The sequence below is a fragment of the Kogia breviceps genome, chromosome 20 (genome assembly GCF_026419965.1).
Source record: "Kogia breviceps isolate mKogBre1 chromosome 20, mKogBre1 haplotype 1, whole genome shotgun sequence".
Lineage (NCBI taxonomy): Eukaryota > Metazoa > Chordata > Mammalia > Artiodactyla > Physeteridae > Kogia > Kogia breviceps.
In genome coordinates, this window is record NC_081329.1 from 21,815,757 (window position 1) to 21,832,782 (window position 17,026).

General features: G+C 37.2%; 1 protein-coding gene across 1 annotated transcript in view; it reads right to left on the minus strand.

The window, feature by feature from the left end:
- Window positions 1-17,026, minus strand: part of TEX15 (testis expressed 15, meiosis and synapsis associated) — a 50,621-nt gene that overhangs the window by 16,000 nt on the left and 17,595 nt on the right. Inside the window, 3 exon segments of the mRNA XM_067022531.1 lie at window positions 3,275-3,437; window positions 4,529-4,675; window positions 6,891-7,128. Coding sequence (XP_066878632.1) covers window positions 3,275-3,437; window positions 4,529-4,675; window positions 6,891-7,128 — 548 coding nt within the window.

Below are 17,026 nucleotides of genomic sequence, written 5' to 3' on the forward strand. Positions count from 1 at the left end.
TATCACTGGGAACGTACCATGAAGTTCTTTTTCACAGAATGTTAAAAAATAGCTCTGTTGAAGATTTCTAAATTATATAACTATTGTGATTATCCTTTTAATTACAGTAAGCTATAGTGGAAACATGTTCGAAAATAGAGATGTGGGACCTCCCTGGTGACGCAGTGGTTGGGAATCTGCCTGCCAATGCAGGGGACATGGGTTTTAGCCCTGGTCCGGGAAGATCCCACATGCCATGGAGCAACTAAGCCCATGTGCCACAACTACTGAGCCTGTGCTCTAGAGCCCGGGATCCACAACTACTGAGCCCACATGCCACAACTACTGAAGCCTGCGTGCCTAGAGCCTGTGCTCCGCAACAATTGAGGCCACCGCAGTGAGAAGCCCGTGTACCACAACGAAGAGTAGCCCCCGCTCGCCTCAACTAGAGAAAGCCCATGCACAGCAATGAAGACCCAAGGCAGCCAAAAATAAACAAATAAAAAAGAAAAAGAAAAAAGAAAAAATAGAGATGTAGTGCTTAAGCTGGAGTGGACAGGAAAAAAATGAAAGGTGGATCTCTATACCTCCTTATACTGAAATAAAACAAAATTCATTAAAAAATAAAGCCAAAAAAATACTGGAAGAAAACATGGAGGAATAGTTTTATAATCCTGGGGGTAGGAAAGTACTTTTTAAGCATGGATGGAAGTCAGAAAACCAAAAATGAAAAATGATGTCAATTACATCCAAATTAAATATTTTAATAGGTCAAACCCATGATAAAACTTAGAAGAATAAACTGGTGAAAAGAATATTCTGAATGAGACAAAATTTAGTACATAATTACACATATATTGGAATACATAAAGAATATACAGATATCTTCAAAAGATTAATAAAAAGACTATGCAATAGATAGTTGGGCAAAATACTTAAACAAGAAAATCACAGGTTAAGTAAAAATTGTCAACAAACACAAAAAGATGTCCAACCCCACTAAATACACAAGAAGATTCATATTGAAAAACCTTTTAGGGCTTCCCTGGTGGCGCAGTGGTTGAGAGTCTGCCTGCTGATGCAGGGGACACGGGTTCGTGCCCCGGTCCGGGAAGATCCCACATGCTGCAGAGCAGCTGGGCCCGTGAGCCATGGCCGCTGAGCCTGCGCGTCCAGACTTGTGCTCCGCAACAGGAGAGGCCACAACAGTGAGAAAAAAATCTTTTAGATGGCAAAGATTCTGAAGGATAAGTAATTACCCTTTTCAAGATAAAAACACTCAACAAACTAGGAACAGAAGGGAACTTCCTCAACAGGCTAAAGGACATAAAAAACCTCACAGCTAACATCATATTTACTGGGGAAAGATGAACACTTTCCCCCAAGGTTCAGGAACAAACTATATATACCTTAGAGCAAAGAAAACACATGTCTACACCAAAACTTATTCAAGAATGTTCTTAGCATAATTATTCATAATTGCCAGAAGGTGGAAGTGACCCACATGGTCAACTGATGAATGGATAAACACAACGTAATGTATCCATGTAACAGAATATTTTTCCATAAAAAGGAATGAGGTACTGATACATGATGCAACATGCAAGAAGCCTGAAAACACTGTTAAGTGAAAGTCACCAGTCATGAAAGGCTACTATTTATGACTTCACTTAATGAAATGGCCAGGCCAGGATAGGCTAATATATAGAGACAGAAAGCAGATTAGTGACTGTGTACGGGTAGTGGGGGGCTTAGGGGAAAAGGGACATGAGAGCTTTCAATGGGTAAAGAGTTTCTTTTTTTGAGGTGATAATGATAACATCACACTCACTAGGCTGGCAGAAACTTTTTTTTGCGGTATGCGGGCCTCTCACTGTTGTGGCCTCTCCCGCTGCGGAGCACAGGCTCCGGACACGCAGGCTCAGCAGCCATGGCTCAGGGGCCCAGCCGCTCCGCGGCATGTGGGATCCTCCCGGATGGGGGCACGAACCCGCATCCCCTGCATCAGCAGGCGGACTCTCAACCACTGCGCCACCAGGGAAGTGCCAAAAACTTTTAATTTAATTTTTATTTTATACTAGAGTATAGTTGATTTACAATATTGTGTTAGTTTCAGGTGTACAGCAAAGTGATTCAGTTATACATATAAATATATCCATTCTTTTTCAGATTCTTTTCCCACCTAGGTTATCACAGAATATCGAGTAGAGCTCCCTGTGCTATATAGTAGGTCCTTGTTTATTATCTATTTTATGTATAGTAGTCTGTATATGTTAATCCCAAACTCCTAACTTATCCCTCCCCCTTACCTTTCCCCTTTGGTAATCATACATTTGTTTTTGAAGTCTGTGAGTCTGGCAGAAACATTTTTTTAGAAGTATATGGGGGCTTCCCAGGTGGCACAGTGGTTAAGAATCCACCTGCCAATGCAGGGGACACGGGTTTAAGCCCTGGTCTGGGAAGATCCCACATGCCACGGAGCAGCTAAGCCCATGTGCCACAACTACTGAGCCTGCGCTCTAGAGCCCGTGTGCCACAACTATTGAGCCCATGTGCCACAACTACTGAAGCCTGTGCGTCTAGAGCCCGTGCTCTGCAACAAGAGAAGCCACCGCACATGAGAAGCCCGTGCACCGCAATGAAGAGTAGCCCCTGCTCACTGCAACTACAGAAAGCCCACCTGCAGCAACAAAGACCCAATGCAACCAAAAATAGTAAATAAATAAATAAATAAATAAATAAATTTATTTTTTTTAAAAAAGAAGTATATACATATATATGTGATGTAGAGTAATTAGGTAGCCTGACACAACCACTTCTGAAAACTGTTTGACATTGTCTTTGGATTAAGTTGCACATTCCTGATGTATATAAAAAACCTCTTGCACATATGCACTGAGACACATACATGAACGTTTAAAACAGCAATATCTGGAATATGAAGAAAACTACAAAATGTCCAAACATCCCCAGAGGAATAGTGTATAGTCACAAAATTTAATAATACGGGGTGTGTGTGTGTGTGTGTGTGTGTGCGCGTGTTTGTGTATACAAATATATGAGTGAAAATGAAGAAACTACAGTTATACATATCAGCATGGAAGAATCACACAAACATAACACACAGCAAAAGAAGTAACAAAAATAGCTGCAATGTAATTCTAGATATATAAAATCGAAAACAGGTAAAGCACAACTATTTTGCTTAGATATTCATAATGTATTAGAAAATCATATTCAGAAGTTGTAAGACCAGCACAAATGCTACTTAAGTAGAAAAATATATGTATCTTACCAGCCCTCTTAGGAAATCCTGTTGAGAGGAAGCTCAAAGATGACATAAGGTGTCCATTATCTATTTTCTGACCAATAAATTTTACTGTTACTATTGCATATGGAAGACACTGCCTAGGCTTATCTACTGGCTTTGAAAGATTACTATATTCATAGAAGTATACCTAAAAGATAAAGAAGAGAACATTTTTATGCTGATTAATTTTTGCAGACTTGAAAAAGCTCCTATTTTTAAAAATCTGGACAACTGCATGTTGTTATTTATTAATTAGCTTCCATACAGCCCCACTCTCCCTGCCTTCTTCAACCCTAGTTTTCCTGAAGAGGAATTTTTTTCCCCACAGCATATTTTTTTCCTTGATAGGCTTCCAATATCAGCAGAAACAGACACAATCTGTTTTTAAATAAAAAAGTATTTTTTCATTAAAACTTCAATGTTTTGCATATGCTGGGAACCACTATATTTTATTTGGGAGGAAAAGTCAATTAGAAAAATAACAATAGCTTAATACATCTTACATGTGGGAGCATATATATATTTCTAAAATATTTATCCTCATTTAATCATATATATGATTATATATAGTATGTATTACATAATTCAATCTTCTATAAAAGATTAAAGGGGGCTTCCCTGGTGGCACAGTGGTTGAGATTCCGCCTGCCGATGCAGGGGACACGGGTTCGTGCCCTGGTCCGGGAAGATCCCACATGCCGCGCAGCGGCTGGGCCCGTGAGCCACGGCCGCTGAGCCTGCGCGTCCAGAGCCTGTGCTCCGCAGCGGGAGAGGCCAAAAACAGTGAGAGGCCCACGTACCACACACAAAAAAAAAATTTAAAAAAAAGATTAAAGGCCTACTAAGTGTCTCAGTAACATATGACAGAAAATTACTGTGTAGTAATCAGTCTACCATGTAATGACTAATACATAAGCCTTTTCTCCTTTTGCGAAGATGAATAACATTTCAAAGTAGCCTTGTCTGTTTTGCAAGTTAGAAATTAATCTATGAAACATCTAAATAAAGCAGCCACAGTACTTAGAACGAAGTTAAATGTAAATCTGGAAGCCTCTTTATTAATGTTCCGAGATCACAAATATTAAAACAGCTCTTACTATCTATTTATTTAGGTCATATTATGGTGAATGAAGTAAGAGATTTCCATTTAATATTTTGGGCAGTTGTTTTAAGGCTTGTATCATACAGTGTGAGGCATCTGACTTTCAAGTTGTCAAATGAACCAAAAGGTTAACATACTGCTGAACTGTAGGCTTGTAGTTCAATGGTATCTTTCAAAGAGGGTACACTTCTTGACATATGGCAGTCAAAGTTAGGAGAAGGATCCAAAGAAACTTTGTTTTTATCCACTGAAGGCTGAATTTTCTTCACTTTTCCAAAAAGAACCTGGAAAAAGAAAAGGCAAAAAGAAGGTAAATAAACATATACCAAAACACTTTAAACTCTCATACCAGGAAAGTAAAGCTAGTTTCTTTTTTAAGGAAAGAAATTCGAATGGAGAGATAATCCATCTCCCAGATGAATGGCATGACTTATTGTAATTATGTCAATTCCCCCTTAAATTAAACTCAAAGACTATAATAACTCCAATAAAAATTTCAGAAAATCCATTTGTAGAAATGAGTTTTAGTTTAAAAACTTCCCTGGAAGACTAAACGAGAATAACATATAAAATTTTGGAAACAATTTTTTGAAAAAAAAATTTGGGTCAGAAACAGAGAATGATGGAACAGCAAAGGTGACATGCACTTCCAGATATTAAATACTTTTTAAAAGAATGGTACTACCACAAAAAAGGCACAGAGGGGGAAAAAAGCTGCACAAAATAAAAAGCCCAGATAAGTCCAAGCATCTATAAAAATATAGTATGATATTAAAAGCATCATTTGAAATAAATGAAGCAAAACCAAATTATTCAGTAAATGGTGTGGACTTGAAAAAAATTAAATTCCTCTCAACCTGTATACCAAAATAAATAGCAAACAAAGTAAACATTTAAGTAATATAAACACTGTAGAAAGAAATACAAGCAAATATTTATCTAACCTCCAAGTGAGGATTCTAAGCATATTGCCACAAAACCATGAACTAAAAACAAATTTCACTGTAAAATATTCCAAAACTTCTGTACATCAAAAACAAATGAGTATACAAATTTTAAAAAATATGAACTAATTAAGTGATAAAAGGTGGGGAAAAAGTGCAATTAATATGAAAACAACTACGAATTTTATTTAAGTCAGCAATTCTATTACTTTTATTTTTTATTATGCTAATAATTCATTCAAAATTGAAAACAATACTAAATGTAATGTGGTACCCTGTACTTGGATACTGGAAGAGAAAAAAACATTAGTGGAAAAACTGGCAAAAGCTGAATAGTCTGTAGTAAACAGTACTGTACCAGTGTTAGTTTCTTTTCATTTTATTATTATTTTTTAAACTGAGATATAATTGACATACACACTGTTAGTTTCAGTTTCTCAGTTTTAACAGAGCTGCCATAGTTATATGAAATGTTAACAACAGGGGAAGCTGGCTAAACTGTATACAGGACCTTTCTGTACTACCTTCATAATTTTTCTGTAAATTTAAGTTTATTACAAAATAAAATGTTTATTTAAAAAAGAAAATAGGGCTTCCCTGGTGGTACAGTGGTTGAGAATCTGCCTGCTAATGCAGGGGACACGGGTTCGAGCCCTGGTCTGGGAGGATCCCACATGCCGCGGAGCAAGCAATACTAAGAAGCTTTTTGGAGCTTCTTAGTATATTCCAAATTTTCTAAAATCAGTATGTATTATTTAATATAAAAAATATAAAAATAAATTATGCTTTATGAATTTGATAATACCTGAGGTCTAAAAATAATTAAATTATACCAAATTAACTGTTAGTTTTATGTAAATGTACACACATCCTAAGTTACACAACTGAGGATCTTGCCTACTTATTGTGATTTTAGTAGTCCTGGCAAAGCTGCAATTAACAGAAAAGTATATCTTAACCAGTTTGTCTGTTGATGCTTACAATTCGACTGTAAGATTTATTTTTTTCAATTTTGAGTAATTTTAGACTTTAAGAAAAGTTGCAAAACAGTTCAGAGATCCCATATACTTCTACCCTGTTTTTCCTAATGTTAACATCTTACATAAGCATGGCAAAATTATCAAAACAAAGAAATTAATATTGTATAACACTATTAAGTAAAATAAACAGTAAGAGTATAGCAACTTTAGCTTAAGTCAGAATTATTAATACCAATGCTTTGAGGAAAGACACTTAGAACACTCTGGTATTAATTATAGTCTGAACAAAAGAGAGAAAGATAAGAAGGTCAATTAGGAGAGAAAAAATACATATTAGGAAAACCAATATGATAAAGGCTGCCTTTGTTTACTTGAAGACTTTTATGCTGCACACCCACTAGAGTCAAAAATAGGGGAAAATTTCAAATGATGATGATTATAGCAATAAATAATTATTATTTATTTTATACAATGCAACTTTAAAACATTAATAATTCATATTGAAAGTAAAATACATTTAGGTCAATTTAAAGCAAACCGAATATAATATTTAGTATTTGTTTTGTGCTACCAACCTTAAAAATTATAATACTTTCTACAGTAACGTTTCTACTGTGAGCAAAATTCAAGGCCACATCAACATGTCTAAATATATAAATTCCAAGAAGAGGGTTGCCTAGTATCTTCAGTGTAGATGTTCTGGTACTTATTCCATTCCGATATATCTCAGCCACATGACTCTGAGGAAGTGCTAAAAAGCAGAAATGTTCTTCAAGTTCCCTGCCGTGTCTTCCACTCCCACGCATCTCTGACCTAAAGCAAACAGCATGTCATTAACTGAGAACATCAACAGAATTTTCAAGGAGAAGATGAATACTTGAGCTAGCTTGCGACAGTTATGGTAACTATCCTATGGTAACAAGTTAGGCTGAAAAATCATCTAAGAATTCAGGAAATGGTTCAATAACTACTTGTGTAGGATTATGGTCTACATTCCATATAGGCCAATGGATATAAGGGTTAACATTTCCTGAATGCTAACGTCCCCAGCACTGTTAAGACTTAACCGTTACATGCATTTTCTCATTTTGTTCTCAAATCCCCAAGAATAGAATTACTGTTATTATTATTACATATTATTGTCATTGTTGTTACACACATTTTTAAAACGAGAAATAAGAGGTTCAGAGGGTTAAAACCTGCCAAAATAATAAAGTGACAGAGTCGGAAATATATATGCCAATTCTTGTCCATTAAGTTCTGGAGCTAAAGTTCTTATTTGTGTTATAGAGGGAAGGACATGCATTTCTTAAATATACACAGAGAGAGACACATACACAATACACTTATATATGGTCAATTATTAGGGCCATTCTCTATTCTCCAGGGATACAGGTCACAGCTGGGAGAAGCAAGCTAGAATTTGATTACAGGTTCCTATCTTGGCACTATGAAAATTATGAATCATTCCCAGAAAAGGTTATAATCTGAAGTACAGACACTGTTGATTCCACGAAAATCACTGAAACATATAAAACACCTATCCTTCTCCTCCAACTGGTGGACCGGGGAAGGGAGTTCTACATGCCTGCTCAGGAGCAGCAGCGGCGGCAGCAACTGCCATGGCAGGTGATAACGACAGAGAGGTTGAATCACTGTGACAGAGGTGTGAGTCCAAAAGATTATCAGCAATGGGGAAGCTACAGAATCGAGAAAGTCATGTGCATACCACAAAAGGAAAACTGCTCTTGAAAACCACATGCTACCTATATTTGTTACTTCCTGGAACACCACTCAAAAAATCTGTATAAGTATACTATGCACATTAGTGTATTAATGTTTATTTGCAAAAATAATTCACCTTTAACAGTAGACAGGCCCACGGCAACAAAACACACAGCAACAATAACAAGCAAGACTAACCGATGAGATCATGACCATTTCTCTCAGTTCTGGAAATGTCAGCCTTAACCTTCAACTCCACCGTCATCATTTCCTGCTCTTGTTTTTAGCTTGACGTCAGACTCTGTAAACCACTAAGACCTCTATGTTGATTGTTAAGGTTTAACTATCACAGAAGAATTACAATACTTTTTTCTGTTTTCCTAATTTCTCATGTGGTTTTTCTTAGGATCTGGAAGAACTCCCACAACAACAGCACAAAGCATGAGAGGGAGGGAGGAAATTAAAATATATTGTTGTAAGGTTCTTACAGCACACATGAATCACATTAGGTGAAGGTGTGTTGTGATAAAGATGTATACAGGCATACCTTGTATTATTGTACTTCACTGCATTGCGCTTCACAGATATTGCATTTTTTATGAACAAAAAGGTCTGTGGCAACCTTGCATCAGGCAAGTCTATTGGCACCATTTTTCCAACAGCATTTGTTCACTTTGTGTCCCTGTGTCACATCTGGGTAATTCTTGCAGTATTTCAAACTTCTTCATTATTATTATATTTGTTATGGTGATCTGTGATCTGTGATATTTGATGTTACTACTATGATTCACTGAAGGCTCAGGTGATGGTTAATATTTTTTAGCAATAATGCATTTTTAAATTAAGGTGTGTACATTGTTTTTTAATGCTATTGCACACTTAACACTATAATGTAAACATAACTTTATATGCACTGGGAAGCCAAAAAATTTGTGTGAATCTCTTTATTGTGGTCTGGAACTGAACCTGTGATACCTCCGAGGTATGCATGTAATGTAAACCCTAAAGCGGTGGTGCCGTTGACATTCTGGACCAAATAATTCTTTCTGTTACCTAGTCATCTTATTGGCTGAATATTATATCCTGTTAATGGATGGAGTAGAATGAAAAAAATACAGCTTAATAAAGATCCGATCCAGGGCTCCAAAAACCTTTATAAATTCAACTAGAAAATATCCCCTGGAGGTGTTAGTAATAATTCTGTTAAAAACTTTGTACTTTTCAATGTATATTCAGAATTACACTTGAAACAAATCTAGGACTAAATATGATTTACATAATCAAAATTACCAATTAAAAATTAGCCTTTAGAACTATTTCTATGTCTAAAAATGTTTGTAAAAGGTTGACTTTCAAAGTTATTCAGACACTAGGATCTATGTTAACTTGTTAAATGACAGCAGCTCTGAGTTTCAACAATTCCACTTCAGAGACGATAGGTACAATGAATCCAAATAGTCTCTTGTCTTCTTTTTGGCCGTGCCACCGTGCGTGCCTTACAGGATCTTAGTTCCCTGACCAGGGACTGAACCTGCACCCTTGGCAGTGAAAGCACGAAGTCCTAACCACTGGACTGCCAGGAAATTTCCGTACACAGAATATTTTCAATAAATATACAGTTGGCTCTCTGTATCGGTTGGTTCTGCATCCATGGATTCAACCAACCATGGACTGCAAACTTAATTTACAACCCATGATTGGTTGAATCTGAGGATGCAGAACTCGTGGATATGGAGAACCAACTATGGGACCTGAGCATCCGCAGATTTTGGTATTTGGGGCAGGTCCTGGAACCAATCTCCCATGGGTACCAAGGGACAACTGTAAATGTAAAAGACTTAGATAAAACTCATATTGATGAGAAGTTATGTAAGTTAGCAAAGCACAATGAATGAGTGGTAGAGCTGTGCATTTACACCTGTCACCAACCTAAATTCCTATGTGTGCACCATGGCAAGACCGTGCTGATAACCAAGGCACTACAGCAGCATGTAGGCCCAGATCCAGCCCTGTCTTCTGTCACTGGCCTGCACCACTAGGCTTACCTGCAGCTAGCCCTTCCACAGTGATGGATACCCCTGCCCCCATCAGGCCTCCACAGCTACATGTCCATGGCAAGATCCAGTAGTCACAGTAATGCACACCAACAGCCAGGACCCCCCCAAAGCTGTCAGTGCACCTGCCATCGGCGCTTACCTTGATATCTGCCCTGGCCCCCATTGCTACATGTTGTGTTTGATTTTTTTAAAATCATAGAATTCTAAGTATTTAATCACATTTTGAGATAATCGTTTAGTTACAGTAAATGTTTTTTGCTTCCATTTTCCTTTCTTTATTTTATTCACTGTAAGTTATCTTATTGTTCCCAAGAGAGTATAACTTTAAAATGAGTTAACATGTTACATTACATTTTCCTTTCTAACATGAAATTTAATTATATTGCATTTAATTCACGTAAGTGTTCATCTAACAAGTGGATTCTTAATTTTTTTTTTTTTTTTTTTTTTTTTTTGTGGTACGCGGGCCTCTCACTGCTGTGGCCTCTCCCGTTGCGGAGCACAGGCTCCGGACGCACAGGCTCAGCGGCCATGGCTCACGGGCCCAGCCGCTCCACGGCATGTGGGATCTTCCCGGACCGGGGCACAAACCCGTGGTCCCCTGCATCGGCAGGCGGATTCTCAACCACTGCGCCACCAGGGAAGCCCCTTAAATATTTTCTGAGTTACTAAGAAACAGAACTTCTCTTTTTCTCTTTTCCTTTCCTTTTGCTCCTCTTCTTCCTTCTTCCTCTTTTTTCTCAAATAAATTCCTCAGCATTGTCTTCTGCTCACAGATTCACAAAGTTGAGCCCATTAGAGCTGGAAGAGGCTGTAACGATTGTCCTGTCCATGAGCTCCTGACCTGGGGTTCACTGACACAGGAAAGGTCCCAGGCTGGCTATTGTGGGGAGCCCCAAAACCTTAAAATTCTTTGCAAAGCTCTGTGTTCACGTGCACTTCCCTGGGAAGAGGGGCTATAGCTTCATCAAATTCTCAGAGGGGTCCCTGACCGCAAAGGTTAAATAAGTATCACTGATGAGAAAAACAATGGCCAAGATGTCAAAATAGCTCATCCAGGATCACATAACTATGTAGTGGCAGAACCAGGAGTAGAAATTTGGTCTCTGGCTTCTAGTACAAGGCTTTTTCTGCTACACTAAAAAAGCGGGCCTAGCTTCAATTTTTATGGGGTTGTTGATATACAGTTTATGTCTTCTTTTTTTTAAATTTTTCTTTCTTTTTAAAACAATTTTTATTGGAAACAACCTAAATGTCCATCAATAGAGGAATGGATAAAGAAGATGTGGTACAGATACACATGGAATACCACTCAGCCATAAAAAGGAACAAAACTGGGTCATTTGTAGAGATGTGGATGGACCTAGAGATTGTCATACAGAGTGAAGGGAGTCAGAAAGAGAAAAACAAGTATCGTATATTTGTGAAATATACGATAATGCATATATGTGGAATCTGAAAATACTGGTATAGACGACCTTATTTACAAAGAAGAAACAGAGACACAGATGTAGCGAACAAACATATGGATACCAAGGGGGAAAGGAGGGGTGGGATGAATTGGGAGATTGGGATTGACATATATACACTATTGACACTATGCATAAAATAAGTAACTAATGAGGACCTACTGTAGAGCACAGGGAACTCTACTCAATGCTCTGTGGTGACCTAAATGAGAAGGAAATCCAAAAAAGAGGGGATATATGTACACATATAGCTGATTCACTTTGCTGTATGGGAGAAACTAACACAACATTGTAAAGCAACTATACACGTGTGTTTATAACCAGCCCTGTCGCAACTCAGGCACCTGCAACTGGCCCGCATAGCCGAGTGTGTGCATACAAACCAGCTTGGGCCGCTACTGCTGCTTACTCTGGTCCTCTCCCTAGTTTATGGACCTGGAGGTGCTGCTGAGAACCCCAACAGCCACTGTAACCTCTGCAGACCCCTGACAGTGCTTGCCAAAGACCACACAAATTGCTGATGTTGTGGATCCCAATGGTCTGATCTACTGAGTTACACCACAATCCCCAAGACATGGAGCCACCACATGCCCCTCCACTTGGCACCCTGCAGCACTAACCCAGGGTCACAGCACTCTCCGGCATGTCCCCATCCCAGGTGAAGGTCTTTTCTTAGCAAAGTCAGTCCATAAAGTCTCTTCTTTAAATGTGCAGACACCTATGCAAGGCTAAAGGACCATGAAGAATCAGGGAAACGTGACTCCACCAAAGAAATACAGTAAACCTCCAGTAAATGGCCCCCCAAAATGGAGATACAGGATTTGCTCTACAAAGAATTCAAAATTGTTCTAAAGATGCTCAGGGAGCTATAAGAAAACACAGATAAATACTTTAACAATATCAGGAAAAGAATATAAGAACAAAATGAGGAAAGAAAAAGAGAACATAAAAAAGAACCAAAGAGGAACTGTGAAGGTAAAGAATACAATGACTGGGGGCTTCCCTGGTGGCGCAGTGGTTGAGAGTCCGCCTGCCGATGCAGGGGACACGGGTTCGTGCCCCAGTCTGGGAAGATCCCACATGCCGCGCAGCGGCTGGGCCCGTGAGCCATGGCCGCTGAGCCTGCGTGTCTGGAGGCTGCGCTCCGCAACGGGAGAGGCCACAACAGTGAGAGGCCCGCGTACTGAAAAAAAAAAAAAAATACAATGACTGAACTGAAGAATTCAACAGAGAGCTTCAACAGCAGACTAGATCAAGCAGAAGAAAAAAATCAGTGAGGTCAAAGACAGATTGTTTAAAATTATCCAGTCAGAGGAGCAAAAAGAAAAAAGAAAAGACTGAAGAAAGCCTACAAATCTTATGCGACACCATTAGTAAAACAATCTATAAGTTGTTGCATTCCCATAAGAAGAATAGGAGAAAAGTGAAGAAAGCTTACTTAAATAAATAATGGCTGAGAACTTCCCAAACCTCAGGAGATATCCAAGTTCATGAAGCTAACAGGTCACCCCAAAATTTCAGTCTAAAAATGATCTTCTTGGGCTTCCCTGGTGGCGCAGTGGTTGAGAGTCCACCTGCCGATGCAGGGCACATGGGTTTGTGCCCTGGTCCGGGAGGATCCCACATGCTGCAGAGCGGCTAGGCCCGTGGGCCATGGCCGCTGAGCCTGCGTGTCCGGAGCCTGTGCTCCGCAACGGCAGAGGCCACAGCAATGAGAGGTCCGCGAACCACAAAAAAAAAAAATAATAAAAATGATCTTCTCTAAGACACTATAATTTTATTTAAAATTTTTTAAATAAAAATTTTATTCAAATTAAAATTTTTATTAGACAGTTTTATTAAAAACTGTCTAAAATCAGAGACAAAGAGAAGATTTTAAAAGCAGCGAGAGAAATTTTTTTTCTCTCATTCAAGGAAACCCCCAAGAAAGCTATAATCAGATTTCTCAGCAGAGATCTTGCAGACCAGAAGAGAATGGAATGATATACTCAAAGTACTGAAAGAAAGTGCCAACCAAGAATACTTAACCCAGTCAAGTTGTCTTTCAGAAATGAAGGCAAAATAAAAAGTTTCTCAAACAAAAGCTGAGGGAGTTTATCACCAGTAGACCTGCCTTATGTGAAACGCAAAACGACTTACTCAAGGTGAAATGAAAGGGCTGTAACTGGTAACATAAAATGTATGAAAATAAACAACACACTAATAAAGGTAGATATACAGTCAGATTCAGAATACTTTAATACTATAATATGGTGGTGTTAACTCCAGATAAAAGGTGAAGTACAAAAGTATTAAAGATAGCTATAACTAATTTGTTAATGGATACACAGTATAAAAAGATGTAAAGTGTGACGTCAAAAACATAAAATGGGGGAAATAAAAAGGTAGAGTTTTTGCATGCAGTTGAAGTTAAACTGTCATAAGCTTAAGATAGACTACTATACCTATACAATGTTTCAAGTAAGCCTCAGGGTAAACACAAAGCAAAAACCTACAGTAGATACACACAAGATAGAGAAGAAGGAATCAAAGTGTACCACTATAGAAAATCATCAATTCACAAAGGAATATAGCAAGAGAGTAAGAAAGGAACACGAGAACTACAAAACAGCCAGAAAACAACAAGATGGTAAGAGTTGGTTTTTACCTATCAATAATTACTTTAAATGTACATGGTCAAAAAGCACAGAGTGGGTAAAAGGATAAAAAACAAGACACAACTATATGCTACTTATAAGAGACTCACTTCCAGGACACAAATAGACTCAAAGTGAAGAGATGAGAAAATATCCCATGCAAATGGAAACCAAAAGACAGCAGGGGTAGCTACACCTATAATCAGACAAAACAGACTTTAAATCTAAAACATTAACAAGAAACAAGGTCATTATAAATGATAAAGTGGTCAATTCACCAAAAGGACATAACAACTGTAAATATATATGCACACAGTATCAGAGCACCTAAATATATTAAGCAAATACTAATAGAGCTGAAGGGAGCAATAGAAAACAATACAATAATAGTGGGGGATTTTCAAACCCAAGTTTCAACAATGCATAGATCATCCAGACAGAAAATCAATAAGGGAACATTGGACTTGAACATTTTATATTTTATATTTATAAATATATTTATATATAATATAATATTTATTTATATATTTATAAATATATATTTATATATTTATATTTTATTTTATACCAAGTGGATCTGACGTATACAGAACATTCCATCCAACAGCAGCAGAGTACACATTCTTCTCAAGGGCACATGGAACATTTTTCAGGACAGATCATATGTTAGGTCATGAAACCAGTCTCAGCAAATTTTAAATCACTGAAATTATTACACCAATGATCTTTTCTGATCACAATAGTATAAAAGTAGAAATCAGTAACAGGATGAAAACTGAAAAATTCACAAATATGAGGATATTGTACAATACATACCCGAACAACTGATGGGTCAAAGATGAAATCAAAAGGGAAATAAAAAAACATACTAAAATAAAGGAAAATGGAAACACCACATGCCAAACCTTAAGACATGCAACAAAAGCAGTACTAAGAGGTAATTTTACAGTGATAAATTCCTACATTTGGAAAAAAGAAAGACCTCAAATAAACAACCTAAACTTTATACCTCAAGGAACTAGAAAAAGAACTAAGCCCAAAGTTAGCAGAAGGAAGGCAGATAACAAAGTTAGGAGCAGAAACAAATGAAATAGAGATGAGAAAAACAATAGGAAAGGTCAATGAAACAAAGAGTTGTTTTTTGAAAAGACAAGCAAAATTGACTTTAGCTAAACTTACCAAGAAAAAAAGAGAGAGGACTCAAATAATTGAAATTATAAATGAAACAGCTGACATTACAACTGATATCACAGAAATACAAAGGATCGTAAGAGACTATTATGAACAATTACATGCCAACAAATTGGATAACCTAGAAGAAATAAATAAATAAATAAATAATTAAATTCCTAGACAAAACAACATACCAAGTCTGAATCATAAAGAAAAAATCTGAACACACCAATAACAAGTAAGGACATTGAAACAGTAATCAAATATCTTCCAACAAAGAAAAGCCCAGGACCAGATGGCTTCATGGGTGAATTCTACCAAACATTTAAAGAAGAATTAATGTCAATTCTTCTCAAACTCTTCCGAAAAACTGATGAGGAGGGAACACTCCCAAACTCATTTTATGAGGCCAGCATTACCTTGATATCAGGGCCAGGTAAGGATACTATAAGAAAACTAAAGCCCAATATCTCTGATGAATATAGATGTAAAAATTATTATCAAAATACTAGTAAACCAAATTCAACAGCACACTAAAAGGATCATACACCAAAATCAAGTGGGAATTATTCCTGGAATGCAAGGATGGATCAACATATGCAAATCAATAAATGTGATACACATTCATAGAATGAAACATAAAAATCATATCACCTCAAAAGACACACAGAAAAAGCATTTGACAAAATTCCACATCATTTCATGATAAAAACTGTCAATAAATTGAGTATAGGAGGAACATACCTCAACATAATAAAGGTCATTTTGACAGACTGATAACTAATGTCATACTCAGTGGTGAAAAATTGAAAGCTTTTCCCCTAAGATCAGGAATGAGACAAGAATGCCCACTATCATCACTTTTATTCAACAGAGTACTGAAAGTCCTAGCCAGAGTAAGAAGGCAAGCAAAAGAAATAGAAGGCATCCAAATCAGAAAGGAGGAAGTAAAATGGTCTCTGTTTGCAGATGACAGGATCTTATATACAGAAAGTCCTATACTCTCTACCAAAAAAACTATTAGACCTAACAAACCAATTCAGTGATGTTTCAGGATACAAATCAACATAAAAAAATCACTGCCTTTCTACATACCAACAATGAATTATCTGAAAAAGATGTAAAGAAAACAACTCTATTTACAATAACATCAAAAACAAAATACTTAGGAATAAATTTAACCAAGGAAGGGAAAGAGCTATATAGCTAAAACTATAAGATACTAATTAAAGAAACTGAAGAAGACACAAAAAATAGAAAGATATCCCTTGTTCACAGATTGGAAGAGTTAACATTGTTAAAATGTCAATACTAGCCAAAGCCAGCTACAGATTCAAGGCAATTTCTATCAAAATTCCAATGGCATTTTTCACAGAAACAGGAAAAACGATCCTAAAATTTAAATAGAACCACATAAGACCCCAAGAGCCAAAACAATCTTGAGAAAGAAGAACAAAGCTGGGGCATCACACATCCTGATTTCAAAGTATATCCCAAAGCTACAGAAATCAAAACAGTATGGTTCTGGCATAAAAAACCATATAGACCAATGGAACAGAATATCAAGAGCCCAGAAATAAACCCACGCATATATGGTCAAATAATATTTAACAAGGGGGCAAAGAAAACTCAATGTGGAAAGGACAGTCTC